At 41.2% G+C, this 17,023-nt stretch overlaps 3 protein-coding genes across 19 annotated transcripts in view; all 3 read left to right on the top strand.

The window, feature by feature from the left end:
• Positions 1-3,618, top strand: part of plxnb1b (plexin b1b) — a 130,006-nt gene extending 126,388 nt beyond the window's left edge. For all 8 annotated transcript variants that reach the window (XM_035631523.2, XM_035631527.2, XM_035631525.2 and 5 more), the window contains 2 exons: positions 179-253; positions 1,127-3,618. In XM_035631523.2, the coding sequence (XP_035487416.2) occupies positions 179-253; positions 1,127-1,231 (180 nt within the window). In that variant the 3' untranslated portion in view covers positions 1,232-3,618. The remainder of the gene's footprint in view (positions 1-178; positions 254-1,126) is intronic.
• A 920-nt stretch (positions 3,619-4,538) lies between these two features.
• si:dkey-19e4.5 (UBA_like_SF and PTH2 domain-containing protein) lies at positions 4,539-10,178 on the top strand. 3 transcript variants are annotated; one of them, XM_035630233.2, is made up of 7 exons: positions 4,539-4,790; positions 5,630-5,743; positions 6,202-6,273; positions 6,385-6,459; positions 6,983-7,080; positions 8,543-8,657; positions 8,780-10,178. In XM_035630233.2, the coding sequence occupies exons 2-7, from the start codon at positions 5,636-5,638 to the stop codon at positions 8,864-8,866; spliced, it is 555 nt and encodes a 184-aa protein (XP_035486126.1). In that variant the 5' UTR covers positions 4,539-4,790; positions 5,630-5,635; the 3' UTR covers positions 8,867-10,178. The 3 variants fall into 3 exon arrangements, with proteins under 3 accessions (XP_035486126.1, XP_035486128.1, XP_035486127.1); XM_035630235.2 differs by lacking the exon at positions 4,539-4,790 and adding an exon at positions 4,839-4,960; XM_035630234.2 differs by lacking the exon at positions 4,539-4,790 and adding an exon at positions 4,995-5,087.
• Positions 10,179-11,083: 905 nt separating this feature from the next.
• Positions 11,084-17,023, top strand: part of setd5 (SET domain containing 5) — a 35,175-nt gene continuing 29,235 nt past the window's right edge. For 3 of the 8 annotated variants that reach the window (XM_047332970.1, XM_047332969.1, XM_035630222.2), the window contains exon 1: positions 11,084-11,309. In XM_047332970.1, the coding sequence (XP_047188926.1) occupies positions 11,265-11,309 (45 nt within the window). In that variant the 5' untranslated portion in view covers positions 11,084-11,264. Of the gene's footprint in view, positions 11,310-11,855; positions 12,317-17,023 lie in introns of those variants that run through there. The other 5 variants (XM_047332974.1, XM_047332971.1, XM_035630230.2 and 2 more) reach the window with 3 other exon arrangements.

Raw genomic sequence — 17,023 nt, 5'->3', positions numbered from 1 at the left:
GCACAAGCACTACCTCCCAAGCAGGGTCTTTTTCGAGGGTAAATAAAGTACCCAGAAACTAAATTTAGACCATGGTTCCTGCGGTCGAAACGCACAGAGTTCCTCCTTTAGTTCCTTGTTCCTGGGTAAAGTTCCTGCGGTGGAAATGCGGCATTAACCTGAATGCTTTGTGTTTCAGAACTACTCTGGAGAGCTGAATTACCTGGTCGCACTGCACGAACTCTACAAGTACATCAACAAATACTATGACCAGGTGTGTTTATCACTCTGTCTCTTCAAGGTGGTAATGTTGAACCCTTATTCAACTCGCCGTTCTGTGTAAACAAACACAGAATTTGTATTTGTGGAGGGGTGGGGGGGGGGGGGGATTTTATAGTGGCGGCGGTCAGGATCTTCCATAGAAGTTTAACAGACTATCATGGCACAGTGGAGTTAAATATGGTTCACAATATGAAATCTTTTCAGCAATGGTTTCCTCAGAGTGCTAAACATTGTTTTACACTAAATTCTGCTGGTGAGTTTGAATCAACTTCTGTCTGATAGTGTAAAAGATACAGATGTATATAAAATCTGTGCTTGAAACAAGCTGATTCTTCTTTCCAGATATTTTATTGAAAGCTCATGGAAGAGTAAATTCATTAAATGCTTCAGCAGGCCATTTGCTTTTGGTGCATTTGTAGTAGTGAAGATAAAGACATTGTAGTCTGCCTCAATATCCAAAATGCTCAAGTGAGTTGCAACAGATTTTTATAATTAATTAGAATTAATTACTATATTGCATCGTGTGTACTTTGGACTATAATTGTTTAACTTATGATGTGCGTTTATTCATAAAACATTTAAATGTGGTACAGAAATAGCTCAGTGTGTCGGATGTAACAAACATCCGTGTGTCGCACTGCAGTTGACTACAGTCAGTACAGGAGACAGTGGGACAGTGTGTTAATATGTGGTGGGGTGGGGAGAAAAACCAAAGTTTTGTAAGCCGGAAAAGATGCTTGTGGCACATACACTTAAGTTTACAGGAAAACTAAATTTATTCTTGTGTTTATTTGTATCTTCTAAACCTTTTTCTCCTCTCCACCTCTCTCTCACTTCCTCCACCAACTCGTTGTGTTCTCACCAGATCATCACAGCGCTGGAGGAGGACACCACAGCCCAAAAGATGCAGCTCGGCTACAGGCTGCAGCAGATCGCTGCAGCTGTGGAGAATAAAGTCACTGACTTGTGACAGAGGAGGCACCCACAGGTGTGGCAGCAAATGGATTTGGGTGAACGTGTAGAAGACAACATTTAAAACCTGCAGGTTGAACTGAGAAGCAGGAGAACAACAGACAGATGGGAAGACAGACTTTTCCTTTTTCCCCCCCTTTTTTTTTCAAGAAACTTTTTTCAGATCAGAGGATTTAAGTTGGCATTAAAGTTCATGTCCCAGCCCCTTTTGTCCTTATTTTCTCTAGCTATGGATGCACCTGTGCACTCCAGAAACTGTGAGGCCAATTGTGGACACAGGACAGCACATGGACACCGAACAAACCTGGATGAGGAGACACCAGTCAGGCCTGCTGCCACACTATGTATGAAGAGACGTGGAGGAAAAAACTAAGTACAAAAAGTGCTGGAGTTCACCTCTGTTGTCTTACACATGTAGGAGAAAGCAGCTGAGGGAATCTTAACAGAAACAGGGATTTGATGTCATTTTCCCTCTGGAGCCAATTTTACGAAGAGGAACCTTTTAAAGCCTTGTGTGCTTGTCGCTGCTGTGTAATCACATGTAAAGTGTGTGTGTGTGTGTGTATGCGTGCGCGCGCATATATGCGTTTGTGCACAGTCCATATTTCCCTGGTTTGTTTGGCTACATCTTACATTTCTGACTTCTAGTACCAAGTATTAGAAGTCAGCGGTTATGATATTTTGGATGTTACAGGGAGCAGTATTTGGAGAATGCAGGGAACTGATGTTGAAGAAACCATGTTCAAAATTTCTGCCACTCTCTACCTCGCCTGCTGTGCTGCAGTTACATTTGCCCTCATTTCTGTGATGTCATTGCCTGGAGAAAAACAGTATCTATGTATGTTACTTTCATCCAGCTAAAAGCACCAGTACAGCAGCACTGTTCAGACCTGTCCTCATACACATATACAGTTAACACCTGCTGGACATCTCATTTGGAGCTGTACGCACACACACACACACACACAGATAATTCAGACAATTCAGACATTTCAAGTTCAATATTTTTCTTTAGTTTGTTAAAGATTGGAAGTCAGAATCTGCTCGTCGGGGCATTTTAAGGTACTTAAAACCAGACTAAGTGACACTTTACTCTGTTTTTTTTTTTCTTTCTTGCTTTTATACTTTAATGTGGATGTGTGTATAGTGTTCAAGTCACTGGAAAGATGTTAGAGGTAAAACAAAAATCCTCCTATAAAAGAAACTTATGTTAATGAAGTGGAATCCTAGTGCGTGCTGTAGTGTTTTATTGTGTATTTCTATTTTGTACATTTTTTAACATTACTTTTAGGATTTGAACAATGTCTTAAATCATGGTTCACCTAGTTCTACTCCAAGCTGAGGCAACGGTACGTGTTGTGGTTTGTTTGTTTTTTGGTATTGCATCATGGTTGGTTTAGAGTTCCTGTATTGAACGTAAGGTGGCACTGCTTCACGTGCTTCACGTGCTGTCAACCTGTTACATAACCATGTATTGATTATACTGCTACTGCTTTGAAAGGTATAGTCGACCTCGTCACACTGTCCTGCTTTTGCTTGGAGCACAGAGACTTTTCATACAAGCGCTAAGGTTTGCTTTTTTTAAATTATTATTTAAAAGACAAAGATTGACATGGTTTCCCCTTTTAAAAGGGTTTCCTACAGTACTGCCATTTGTGTGCTTCATTTTGGTTAAATTCCAGTTTCCGGTTTGGAATCGCAAAGATTACTGACTCGGTTCAGCAAGAGGAAACCAATGTTGACTGGGAAAGTAACTTTGGCATAGCACAGGAACCAAGATGATGCTGTGGTTTCTTTGTCAAAGTTAAGATTTTAGATAGATGGATGTTGACCGCACACAAAAAGCTGCTCAAGAGTTAAGCTACACAATATTTATAAGAAGACAAGACTGAGAATTGGACTAAATACAGTGCCAACTGCCAAATTGAATTCTTCCATACTTAAATCAGGAATATGGACACAGTTCAGTCTCCGACCACTCAGTGATGAGGTTTGAGACCCCACCCCGTCATCAGTAATTTGTCTGAGTTGAGTGTGTGTCTAACTCCTAGGTCCAGAAGCAGTGTGTCAGAATGAAGCCTGTAGGTTTGTCACTACACAACGTAATGGTTCAGAAGAACAGATGGTTTACTTTGTCACATGCTTGTCAGCTCAGATAGGAGCGAAAGCTCAGTGATGATGCAGTCAAAGGGAGGGAAAACTCTTTAACTGTATACATTTGGCAGTGTAGATTTTGCTCTGCAGGGAGCGCTTTTAAGGATGTTTCTAATTTTGTGTGTTAACATCATACTGATTTAATAATGTTACTGTAGTGATTTAACATGTTTAATAAGAAAGGGTGCAAATTCTCACATATGCTGATGTAATAAAGTATTTGTAAAATGATGTGTTGTTGTTTTCTCTTCCTTTCAAAACCTTACATTAATGTTTAATACCCCCAAGATGTTCACATGTAAGGGAGTGTAAGCCTAACCGTACCTAACCAACACTAGACACTAACAGATGTGGTTTAAGCAGCATTATAGGACAGAATGCCACTGAGCCTGGTGGAGGATGCCCTGGGCCACATTATCTGCTCTAATGTGTCTTCAAGAGCCTGGGGTCATTGTGTCTGTACCTGGGGACTTATTCACATAGGATCTTTTCTGACCTCTAAATTACACTAAAAGTTCCTGACAAAGAGGTCGCCCTGAAGAGCTTTCACAAAGACTGCAGTTGAAAAAAAAAAAAAAAAAGATTCCTTTCCTAACTACTCCTGCTAGACCTCAATGGAAATGAGGTCAAGGAGAGATGTGATGGATTCATTAAAAAAAACAGCTGTGTGCTAAGAGAATAACACTGTACTTATGTAATTATGACAACATTGTCTCCTTTATTCTCATTAAGGCTGGTCAGTGTATCTCATTTTAAAGGTGATAAGAAAAGAAGCATTGAAGCTCCTCTCATCAGCCGTTAGATGACTGGAGAAGCTCTTATCATGGCTGCCACTTAAATACATCCAGGTTATTTCACTCAGTTAAAATGTTTCCCAGGTCTACGTCAGGGTTGCTTAGTTACTTATTCCAGAGTTAGGAGATCCCCAAGCGTTGGAATCTTACATTTTAAACGGAAACGGCCTTTCATCATGGTAGTGTCCTTCCTAAGTTAAGAATCTAGATGTTTTGTGCTTCTCCATCTTATTAATTGACCACCAACCTTTACACAGAGTAAATCGCTAAGTGACTGGCATAGATATTTTCATCAACAAATGGACCAATGAAATGATGGAGGTATGAATGATACAGGATGGCCCGTTTTCATTTGCCGCCATATACCCTCGCGTGAACGCGCACATCATCAACACAATTTATTTCGCCAGAAAATCTGTAAGACCTGACAACAGGCAGCGCACCGCTGTGCCAACAAACACACGGGGTTCAAATGGAGTAACACTGCTGACAGCACACGACGGGAGTCTCGCTGAATGTAACGCCACATCAAAACAAATAGTTCTCCGACCAAAATCCGCGGGGAGTCGCCGTTGTTGTTCATTCTGTCGAGCTAACTGCGCAGGACAGGTAAGCTAACTCACGGGTGTACGGTCTTATGGTACATCCATTAGCTCACTGCGGGCAACTTGTTGGGCCTAAACTGGTCCAGTTAGCGGTTGCTGCTAATGCTAATCTTAGCTAGTCTTGTAACGATAGCTGTTTGGCAAAAAAGAGGGCTGCTCCCAACTGACCGTCAAGTACGCATTAACGCCCAGCATCACAATGCAGTTTACAACTGGCACTCTCACTGAAACAGTCTCGCAGTCAAAACGAAAGCTAGCCTCGCTAGCGTTAGCCGCATTGTTTTCGGTGGTGATATGAGTGGTGTGTATTTCGTGAAATGTTCGCTGAACAAAACTAGCAAGCTGAACAATGAATTTTGAAAGCCAGCGTTAACGTATGAGTTTGTGGCTGTTGGGATTTTGTTTTAAATTCTCATCATATTCTCTTGTCGCACAAATCGATAACGCCAGGTCGTACTTCAATTCCACTTATGATTCGGGCTTGCTCAGGAAGTACGCGAACGTTAGGCGATTTCTTAACTTGTAAAAAAGAAAAGAAAAAAGAAAATGAGATAGTTGATTAAAACACATTGTTCGCCGGTGTAGACGATCTGTAACTAATGTAGTTTAAACCCCACCGTTTATTATATTAGCTTGTAACATTTGTGCTAATAACCCATCCATCCGTTCTGGCATTAAGAGGCATGCAGCACTGAGATCTATTGTGCAGGGCCTGGTGGATACATATGAATACGTGCATACACAATGTTTTTATTCTGACGTGGTAGATTATGGTGTCAATTGTCTTATTTCATGTGGATTAGTGCTGCGCCTGGTGTTCAATGTATGTCCTTTGTTTATCAGTGAAGAATGGAGCCATCCGAGCAGTCAGGCCCAGATTTGGTCTCTCAGGATGTCAACCCCGTGTTTCTGCAGCAGCTCCGGGAGCTGGACATCCCAGAGGAAGCAGCCAAACAGGTGGGACTATCCACTCCGGGGAAGAAGCTGACATTTTCTGAAATTTTTCTTAAATGACTTGGCAGTAAATAATAATGGATTGTGTGTTTAAGAAAAAAACATTACAACAAAACAAATATTAATACGTCATATCTGACACATTTCATAATTAAAATCAGCTAAACCTAAATTTGGCTGGATGTTGATCATGCACACAATTTGGCATAAGTCTCGCTCCATTCAATCATTCATTCATTGGGTTAAGGTAATTACACTTTAGATGAGTGTCACTTGTCATCTTGGGTGGTGAAGGCTGACCTGCAGCGAACCATACTATGTAATATGAACATGCGAGAATTTCAAATAGTAATAATTCATGTAGTAATAGTTAATCATTTGTCCACCATAACACTGGCAGGTGTGACTATACATCACTGCTTTGTTCCCTGACCTTTTTGCATTGTTTTTCATGACTACAGGCTCTCCTGCACACTCGGAATGTGTCTGCCGAGGAGGCGGCCATGTACTACTTCAACAAGCTGGAGAATGAGGTGCCCATAAGCTAGCCTTAGTCCCCACAGGTACACCTTGGTACATTAGACCTTGTGAAGTTTGTCCAAAACCAAATCTCAGTGTCTCTTGTTGTCCACTGTGACTCACAGGAGGAGGGAGATGATGACCTCATGTTCAAGATGGTGTTTGTGGTGAACATGGACCTGGCCATGGGCGTTGGGAAGGTAAGTACAGTGTGGACTGTGTTGGATATATATACTGTGCGTTCCATAACATGATCCATCCTGAAGAATATTTTTTACAAATTCCAATTAACAAAAGCTCAGGAGAGATTTATTGCTCAAATCTGAAAAAAATAGAAGAATAAGTTATTAGCTCTTCATCTGTGAGCTTTAAGATCTTACCCCTCACATTTAATTATACCTATCCCTGTTTTAACAGTGAAGTAAAGAGTTTGTGCTTTGTTATTACACATGGCCTGTCTTTAATTTGCATTACCCCTGAACTTCCCAGGTCTTTCCAAAAATGAACACCCACTCAGTTCTCTACTTGTTTTGTTTAGAGGATTGGGTTATGTGGCAAATTTTATATTGAGGTTGAGTTTGCCTCCTCTTAGACCAAACATCAATTTTTTTAGTGCACTTATCTTTTTAAAGGTTAGTGTGTAACTTTGTTTGAACCTAGTCCGAAACGGAGGATAGAGGCCATTTTGGCTGAAAACAATTATTTTCCACTGTGTTTGTGCAGGTGGCAGCCCAGGTCGGCCATGCAGCCGTAGGTTTGTACCAGGCTCTACAGGAGAAGAACAGCTGGAGGGAGATGGCCTGGAAGTGGGACCACAGCGGGTAAGTTAGTAGGAGATGTGCAGAAAGGTCATACATTGATTATGTTTCTTGTATAGAAACAATCTCACTTAAATTTTGATGTCAACTTAATTAATTTCCCTGTTTACACTGAATTAATACATTTTAAGGCTACGCAAGTATGTCATTTCATTCATGGTGTCCACACATTTAACCACAAATAATTAAAGGAAAGCATAAGCGTTGCAAGGAATGAACTTTTAACAAGATAGCAATTTGAAAACGATCAACATGATTGAACTGATTTTTTTAAGTGGCATGGGAAGCTTAAGCTTTGAGCTCTGCTCTTCAACATCACAGTTTGCTTTTAGGAGGAGTAAGATTGTTCTACTGCTGCTCTTGGTACAAACAAACTATTTTTTTTCATTCATGATCCAGTGTGGAAAGGGTTCAAATGCTGTATATATATTTTTTTCAGACATCTACTAGAGCAACTGTTGCACTAAATCTTTCTTGAAATGAAAATATTGTACTTCCATCAACTGTCAGCTATGTTATTAGCTTTTTCACTCCAGTAATTGCTTCACCATGTCTGTTCTGCCATCATAGGGTTAGGGAAAAGGAAAGTTTTGATATGGACTCACCAAGCAATTTATTGTGAACATCAGACCAATACTCCCAACCAGTCTATCTCCTCTCATCTCTCATCTACAAGGTGTTTCTGACCAGAGAACTTTTGGTCACTGGACATTTTTTGTTCTTTACTCCATTCTGAGAGGAAAAACTCTTGTTTCAAAATGAGGCAGAGGTCGTACCAACCTGTGCATGTGTTCTGTGAAAACACTTTTTACAAACAAGGTATTTTGGGAGAACTACTAAGTATATGATTAAAGAAAACTACATTTGTCCTGTTTAACTATATTTCGTGCCCTGTTCAACAGTAAAACAACATAAAAGATAATTTTTGTTAATTGGATTTCCTTCGAAGGGCAACAAAAACAGACTGATTATTGTGAATCCTCTGATTTACTTGGTCTAAATAAATGATGCTTTGTTCATGATAAAGTTCTGTTTAGTTTTAAAACAGACAGGTGACTGATGCTGCTAGCCAGTCTTAGCCAGTAAGCCTAAGTACTTTAATTTAGTTGAAACAACAACTTCGTTGTTGGAACACAAAAAAATATTACACTAGTTAGTAGATACTTGGTAGGCTCTTGTTCCCTCCGCAAGTGTAATAAGCGACTTTATTTATCACATTAAAACACACACACACACACACACACACACACACACACACACACAGAGCGTAATGTCAGCCTGAGAGGGAAGAGATTACTTGAATCCAGACCTCAGGAATGAGTAAGCAGTTGTTTAGGTGTTCCTAATAGTATTCAGTGATTGTATATGTTATGCCAGCATTTATAATATTGTTTGATAATGAATATAATCTTGATTACAATTGATTTTCTTTTAAAAAGAATGTTAATGTGAATGGTTTACACAGATCCAAGAAGGTGGTACTCCAGGGCACCAACGTGGCTCATCTGCTGGAGCTGCAGGCCCTGGCCATGAGCCTCAGCCTGCCCACTTACCTGGTCCAAGATGCAGGGCTTACCCAGGTAAGGGAAGCATGCTTTTTTCAATGATGGCCTGTGGACCAATTTGTCATAATTGCCCAGTACCTAGGTGTGAACACATTTGAGAATCTCCGCACTAAATCAACCCCTCTTGTCTTTGGCAGGTGGAGGCTGGGTCCCGCACTGTTCTGGCCATCATGGGCGAGGAGGAGATGGTGAACAATGTCACTGGGAGCCTGAAGATACTCTGAGGGGCCCAAACCCACAGTGGGAGTCATGTCCCTGCAGAGCCAAAGTGCAGCCAGCAGAGGACAGAATTTCCCAGCATCAGGGGAAGTCTTGGCATGCAAGCGTGTAACAACCTAAAAAAAAGTCCTAAAGAACAAGGGAAAACAAGACATGCCCCATCACCAAAAAACAAACACTCTCGGCCATTTGTTTCCCTTTTATTCTTTGTTTGAGCCGCTTCGCGGCCATTGAGAGCAGGCGTAGAGAGAGACCTGTTCCTCAAGGGAATCAGCTGAAGGCAGTTGAATAATTTTTTTTTCTGTTGACCTTTCTCTTTTCTACACAGGATGCTGAGTTAGAGTCTTATTAGAATCTTAATTAGTTTTCTAACAAATTTTTCTGTTGTCCAATTTCAGTTAGGGCAAAGTCAAATCAAATTGATTTGTTGGTTGACCAATATTATAGTTCTGCTTTATTATCATTGTATGTACTGTACACTAAGACATAATGTAATCAGAATGAAACCCATAGAAGATGTATTATTTGACTGTTGTATTCACTACTGTGTGAAGGGTAATGTATTTACTGAAAATATGTGAGCACTCATTTTAAACATTTAAATGATTTTGTGTCTGTATGCAACTATTCTCCCAAAGATCCCTGTCCTATAGACTCAGCAACATTACTTATTATTGATAAATGGCTATGTTTTATATACATACGCCTGTTAGAGCCATATACTGTATACGTGTGGTGTGCACAATAACTGGACTTTGTTGTATTGCTTTTTTTATTTTTTAGTTGTGCAAAAGAAAGGAAAAAAAACTAAATTATGATAATTGGTCGAATTTGATGTTGGGATGTTCCTGTTGAATAACAATGTCAAACATTAGTCAAGTCTGAGCTGGGCCTTACTTTGCACTCTGACTGCCTGTGGTGGATACGTTACGAAATGAATTGGATTGACCTGGATTGAATTTGAGAATGCAAATGATTGTGTGTAAATTGAGACTTGGTGAATAGTCTTGCACACTTATAATCTGAATACACAAAGAATGCGTGATCTGTTTTATCTTTTGTTCTCACAAAAAAAATATCTGTAGGCATGAGCTGCCACTCCCAGAATTCTTCGCCTAATATCAACAATTTGATTTGTAACAAGTGTTGGCAGTGTAATGCATGCAGGATGAAAATGTATGTTTGAACAGAGCACTGGAATCCAAACGTCAGATTTACTAACATGTCCACACTTTGATACCTCTTGTGTCATACAGTCATTTGTGTGAGTGCTTCAGACTGTGGATACAATTAAAACGCCCCCAGGTGAAGTGAGAAGCAGTGTGTATTTGTGTTTCACTGATACTGACAGTGGTGTGGGGGAGGGTCAGACACAGCCATGTTGCAGAGCATTGGTGTGGACTGGTGATATGACACTGCCGTTTCACCGCAGTAACAAAGGCAGCATTGTGAAGTACTGCAGGGTTACTGGCCATTTGAGGGGAATTGGGGAGATAACAGAAAATTATAGGAAAGGGTCAAGTTACAGCTCATGTCAAGTGTAAAGATTAACTATTCATTTATCGCTATGAAGATACATTTTGGCTTAGTATTACATTACCTCATTTATACTGTTAGCTGTAACACAAATTCTGTAAATTACTACCGTTCTGCTGGTCCTTAAAGTGTTCATTTTATGTCACGGGATAGTCTTGAGCTAATCAGGAATAAGAGGCTTAGTTTATAATATCTCTGCTCTGTTGGACATATATCTAAAAATCGCATGCATACAATATGTTAATGTATATGATATTGGGAATCATTACTATGTTTACTGCAAATACTTTATTAAGCTCGTTCTTAACTTTATTATGTAAGCCCCCACAGCCGCAATGTACTATTTCTTATCCACTAATCACATCCCTCGTCAGACCTCTGCAACAAATGACGTTGGCAATTCTCGCCACAGCCAATCATAGGTCTCCCCCAGGTCTCATGACATGACAAGAAACCAATCACGTCACTCTTGACTGTTGCGTTTGATACAGATCACAGTCATTAAAATTCCTTCTTTATGTGCTGGTTTGTGTTGAAAATGACGTCTCCTTTTGTAAATTCAGTGGAAGGCTCTGGCAATCACACGTTCAAGAAGAAACAAATGGCTGCGTGTCACATGTCTCTCTGTAAATGCTAACATCACAGCGCGGTTGCGTTTTGTTATTTCGGAAGACTTCTTCTGGTGTAGCTCCCACGAAGTCTTAGCGTTACTGAGCCTCTGCCAATGGGTTACAGTTGGTTGAGTCTGTTGCTATTTTTATTTGAGCAAGTGTGGGAAGAGACTGATTTCGGAACAGAAGTAGGCGGGACCAGTATGTAGATGCGGCTAAGGAGCCCTGGTCAATTTCCCTAGCCAACCCCTTCCAGATGCCACTGGAGCAACCCCTCATACTCCATTCATCTGAAATACCGGTAGGTGGGGCTGACCTAGCGGGCTAATCCTACCTCTGGTGTCCCTGGCACTGGGCCCCAGAGACCAAATGTAGCTAACGCTTCTTACTATGTATTGGTATCATAGTTCCTTCCACAGTAGATAGATGAATGTAAACCTCAAATGAAAAGAATTAATCCCACTAACGAATTCAAATTAATCCCATGGCATTTGCATTTAATAACGAGCATTTCCCGAGACATTGAAGGTACAGATCCTCCGTAAAGTGTCAAATTATTTCCCGAATCCAGCCAATGTCTGTGGCTCGCCTTCGTGTATGCCAGCAGTACCGTAGTACACGCACATAATAATGGAACTGAATTTTCGCACCCCTCCTCAATGAAGAAGCCGCCCGTTGTTACGTAGTTGACGCAAAATACGACAACTAATAAATGACACTGTAATGCACCAATGACTTTCATGTATATCTCATGTCGAACAAGATTGACACATGACGGGCGAATCATTGGCGAGAGGCCGGACTTCGCAGCAAGGGCCGCCCAAGGAGATAGCCCCTGCACGGTCGCCAGGAAACCCCGTAGCTTGGTTGTGTGTCAGTTTCGTTAGAACCCGCGGTTGATGCCGGTGAGGAGGGGGATGGGCGCCTCTGCGAATGTGAAGACCCAAGACAGAATCAGAGCCCTGTAGCTCATAGAGCAGCATATACCCCATCATAAATAGCGACTGTAAATATTTAATACACCAAAATAAATGGATTTATTCACCGGGGATCTATCATAGACACTCAATGGATGCACTGCACCTGAACCGGAAAGGGGATTAAACTTTACGGCTATGCGTGGGAGACACTAAGAAGTTTGTTCTCTACCCCTGGAGAGGGAACTACTTTTAAGGGCAAAGGATACAGGAGACTCCGAGGCCTATACTCAGGCCTACTGGTCGGCTGGATTTGATGTTGGGGTACTCCAATGACTTTCTACTGTACATGAATATACTTCGTTCGTACAAATTTGGAATGCCTCTTTAGGTGAGTACTTTAAATATTTTATAATTATTTATGTTACTCTCGATTAACTGAGGCAGCAACATAAATATAACAGCCACTAACTTACCTACCATGTTTTCAGTCAAACAAACATAGCTATGAAGCTAACCAACTTAGCAAGCTAAGTACTTTGCGTCCACCTAAGTTTATTTGAAGCAAGTTAGTTGCCCCCACAATCTTTCCACTTTCAAGTGGCTTGCTTGGCTGGCTAAACGGTGCCCATATCGATGGTCTGTCTTACAGGGTTGCTCTTGGCTGTGTCTGGACGGATCTTTCGTTGTGGTTGGTTAGCTCCTCGTGTTGTTTTCGATAGCTAGCTTGTTAGTCTGGAAATCCGACACATTAGTAGTGTTATTATGGCCAACGTTTTAACATTATTTCAAGCCACCGTGTTCCCAAAGCTCTCACCACCATTCGCCGAAGTTTCCAAGAGCTTGGGCTCTTATTACGTTTACTCTAATAGGGGTGCCTTCACTTCATTTTTCCCCCCTCCTCGCGTCACATTACAGGGATAACATTGGGCTATCATTATAATGTACATTATTGATTAGAAGCACCGCATTTTTCCTAAGCCAACTAGCTACAAATGGGTGCCGTTTTGAAGCATTATTAAATAAATCTTGGTTTGTTGAACAAGTTTCGATAATGTGTTTCCGCAGAGGCTTGCCGTGCCCTATCACGACCGAGTCAAAACAGCATAGGGACTAGAGTTATTGTTGGGTTAAACTTAAACTTTGACGGACGTGGAGAGTGGGGACCATCTATTTGGCTCGGAAGTTCACAATCTAACCACGTAAGCTAATATCCAAAGATGTATCGTTAGAGCACAGAACAATTTGTTGCATTGTGCTTTGGACTGCAGTATTTTCAATTTTGCATTTCTCCGCGAAACTGTCAAATGTTTTTTAAAGTAATCCACGATACAGGTTGCAATTTGATCATTACTGTTGACTCATGTTAGCTAAGCGAACAGCTGCTGTGTTAGTGAACGTTAGCAGACAAGCCATAGGCAACAAATGCTAAACTAGCCCTCTTAGCTAACTTTTTGGATGTTTTCCAGCCGATTGTGTCCTCATTTCAAACCAGTACTTTGCAGCACATATGCTGTGGTCCTCTCGCTGTGTGCACTACCCGGACACTCATTTGCAAAACCTTCCACTTGATTGCAGTCGATTTCTGGGAAATTCGTTTGGTTTTATAAAATAATTAATGGTGTCATGGTGGTTCCCAACTTTGCTCGGGCCTGTGAATCAATCTGAAAGCTCGGTAGTGTTTTCTCTACTGGTGCTTGTTATTTTTTTTCTGCATGTGGGCCAGATCTGTTGGGTAGTGACTTGCTGTTCTTCACCTCCCCCACCTACCAACCCCCAGCCTTGGTGGCGGTTAAGAGAAATGGGTGGTATTTTGAAGGGGAGCTCTTGTTTCCTTTTTTAGCCTCCATTTTTATTTCAACGTGTGAGCAAGTGCGAGAGGCGTTGTTGATCCGCAATGTAGCTATCACAAGTTTCGACCAAGTTAAAATAATAGCTGCTGAGTTTTTAAACACAATTGCGTTGTTAGAAAATCCATATCTGTTCTTGGTTATGAGAAAATTCTCACGTTTTCACCTATACTTCTTCTGGGCTGATTTCAGGGATCACAATCTGCTTTCAAGATTAGGCAATGACTTGTCATTTTTGTGTGTGGTTCATGATGTTTCGGCATAATGAAACACAACATGAAAACTGAGTTGCGAAAGCTGCAGAGTGGTACCAGTACATGGCCGAGAGTGATTCAATAGTGACGGATCAGCTTGTGATATGTTTTGCGAGGTTTAAAATGTAGTAAGGCACCGCGTTTTCCGAGCACAATGGCCGCTCCTCCCGTCGCCCGAGTAACTGAGATGATCTCAGCAGCACCGCGCAGCACTGGACACCGCAAGCACAGAGAAAGGAGTTATTTTACTCTGTTAGATTTGGCCCGGTCTCGCTGTGTGCCCCCACTTATGTGGCTCCCTCCGTGCAGTTGTATTTATCTCCGACGTGTCATACTTCAGCCTAATTTTTCTTCCTATATGCTAAAACATGTTCTATTGAAAAGATGGGTCGGGGTGCTTAAAATGTCAGCTGAACCAAGTTTGGTGTCAGGGTGAATCTTTACCATCCGTGTGTTATCTGGTTGCTCACTAAAAGCACTGTGATCACTATTCTAGTGTTTTCAACAAAATTTGCTTACTGTTATCTATTTGATTTCGGATAATATAAGTTTAGCTTCAAGTATTAGTTTTTTTTCTTAACCGTAGTCAACCCTGTTTAAAAAGTATTTAGATTACAGGTGTTCATCAAGACCCAAATATTCAGGTAGATCTTGAAGCCTGTTGGAAGCTGGTTGTGACTGCCATTGTCTGAATATGTTTCACATCTTTTAATAGACTGTGTGGGCTGCAGCTTGCAAACCTGGCGACTCAGAACCATTGGGAACATGAGCCCCTCCAGCACTCCCCTTGACCTGCCCCTTCTTGTTATCTTGAACAAACATTGTTCTCACGGACAGAGAAAAATGTGAGCAAGGAGTATTTGGAGCACAGGCAAACACACAATGGTTTGCCTTCTTTACTCAAGCCGCCACCCTGGGAAAGCTAAGAATGTAGTGTTTGGCTGCTTTATGCTGCTCTGTCGTGTGTGTGTGTGTGTGTGTTTGTGTGTGTGTGTGTTTGTGTGTGTGTGTGTGTGTGTGTGTGTGTGTGTGTGTGTGTGTGTGTGTGTGTGTGTGTGTGTGTGTGTGTGTGTGTGTGTGTGTGTGTGTGTGGACAGTATTAAACTGCATTAGTTTTTATATTGGTGTACCAAATGAACTGTGAGGTCTAAATATATGGGTCTACCCATATATTGTTTAAAAAATGCATATTGTTTAGTAATGCTACAATATGTAAATATATCACATAATATTGATAGTGTCCATGCAATAGGAAAACCTGGCTTTTTTTTTGTTTACCAAGGAAATAGCCAGTTTTGTCATTCACATGCACAAAAATGTAACTGTTGGGTGATATGCCCTTTAAAATGTGATCCAAATATTTGAGCACTGTGATGATGAGTCTGCATCAGGGTTGAGTGGCATGCAAAACTAATTTTACTGAAATAATTTGACAGATATTATGATTTAAGTCATGACTTAATTTTTGTTTGTTTTCTCATTTTGCTGGGTTTTGTACCAAAAAGCATGTTCATCACGTCTGGAGAATATTAGTGGTAGGCCAGGGCATCTCTGTAGTACCACATCTTTCATATAAAAAGGTATTTTGAGACACATTTTACCCCAAAGAATTGAAAATCCTGCAGTTTGAATATTCAACTTGGCCATTTTGCAATTTCAATAATAGTTTGATTAATTGTTCAGCTTCAGTGTAGATCTCAGTTGCGTACAGAATTTTCACCAGTTTTGTGTGTGCTTGTACAAGTGGCAGTAAAGTTGAATGTTGGCTCATTTCCAGAAGAAAGCAGGATTCTGTTTCAGTGCTGATGCTTGGAGGAGAGAGGGAGCAGGGAGTGTTGCTGTGAGGAATAGAAATAGGAGGGAGAAAGCCCTGTCCTTTAGATTTTCATTTGATTTCCGATGATACTATCGTTACACGGAGGGCAGGTGTAGTTATTGATATGTTAATAAGGTTCCGTGTGTGTTGTGCCAAGCCAGTGTTGTGGATCTACACCTGTATGGAAGCAGTAAGATTAAATTCACATGGGTGAGAAGCAGTCATGGAAATGTTGTTTCTGAATTGATATTGACATGTTGAGTTAACCTCTTTATTTTCTTAGCATAGGTAAAGAAATAGTGGAAAAAGTATCACTTGCAGATTCTTTTCTTAATTTGTTCCTCAGTCCGAGAGACTGATTTGCAATACCTCCTGCCCTTCCTTTTAATTTTGCAAACGGGTTATCATCAGCCCATCTACCTTCTCCTCTGTGAAGCTGCTCATCTGCAGCTGCTGTGTGTTGTGTGCCTTCTGTCTTGCACAATGGGGTTAAAAACAAGTCGCTCTGATCCCTGCTTCATTGGTGTATTTCTATTGGTGCAGGGGCTCAGTGGTTGCTCCAATGGGGCGCGGCATTTTCTTGGCACTGGGGGAGTGGTGTTGCAGAGGTCTGTGCTGGGTAATTCTGTTTTGTGCCGAGAAGCAATGCTTCTTGGGAAAATAATGGAGCAGGAGGTAGCTGGGGAAAAAACAAGGCCAAAAGGGGGTGAGGCAGGCAATATACGTAATAATCTCTCTCTCTCTCTCCCTCTCCCTCTCTCAGCTCTCTCCCTCTCTCTCCTGTTCTTTTTTTAATGCACCCTTATGTTTTTGTCCTTTTGTAATTTCCTCACCAATATCCAGTTTCTGTCTCTGCACATTTTGAACTGCAGGTAGCCATTTTAGACTTCACCACATTAAACCTCCTCCCTATTCTTTTTCCCTTGGTGCAGCCTCTCTTTCTTTCATGTTACAAAGCAGAACAATAAAGGAGACTAATGGAGGTGAAACCCAAGATTGCAAAATCGACATGCATGTTTGCTCTGAGGGTGTTGTCAGGTAGGGAAAGAGAGCAAATAAACATCAGGACAGAAAAAAAACTTGAACAGAGCTTTTTCACGAAAGTCAAGCCCCTCAACACCAACCAACAGCTGCCCTGTTTGGTAATGCACAGCAGCAGTGCTGAAAACAAAAGGGGA

This window comes from Scophthalmus maximus, chromosome 6 (assembly GCF_022379125.1).
Source record: "Scophthalmus maximus strain ysfricsl-2021 chromosome 6, ASM2237912v1, whole genome shotgun sequence".
NCBI classification, from domain to species: domain Eukaryota; kingdom Metazoa; phylum Chordata; class Actinopteri; order Pleuronectiformes; family Scophthalmidae; genus Scophthalmus; species Scophthalmus maximus.
Note: the sequence above shows the minus strand (reverse complement) of the source record. Positions and strands in the feature narration are given on the sequence as shown.

What these genes read in the sequence shown, in the direction of transcription:
- si:dkey-19e4.5 (XM_035630233.2), top strand. Translation starts at nt 5,636, where the DNA reads ATGGAGCCATCCGAGCAGTCAGGCCCAGATTTGGTCTCTCAGGATGTC. An exon ending in CAGAGGAAGCAGCCAAACAG is followed by an intron (nt 5,744 to 6,201) that starts GTGGGACTATCC and finishes TCATGACTACAG; the next exon opens with GCTCTCCTGCACACTCGGAA. An exon ending in TGGCCATGGGCGTTGGGAAG is followed by an intron (nt 6,460 to 6,982) that starts GTAAGTACAGTG and finishes GTGTTTGTGCAG; the next exon opens with GTGGCAGCCCAGGTCGGCCA.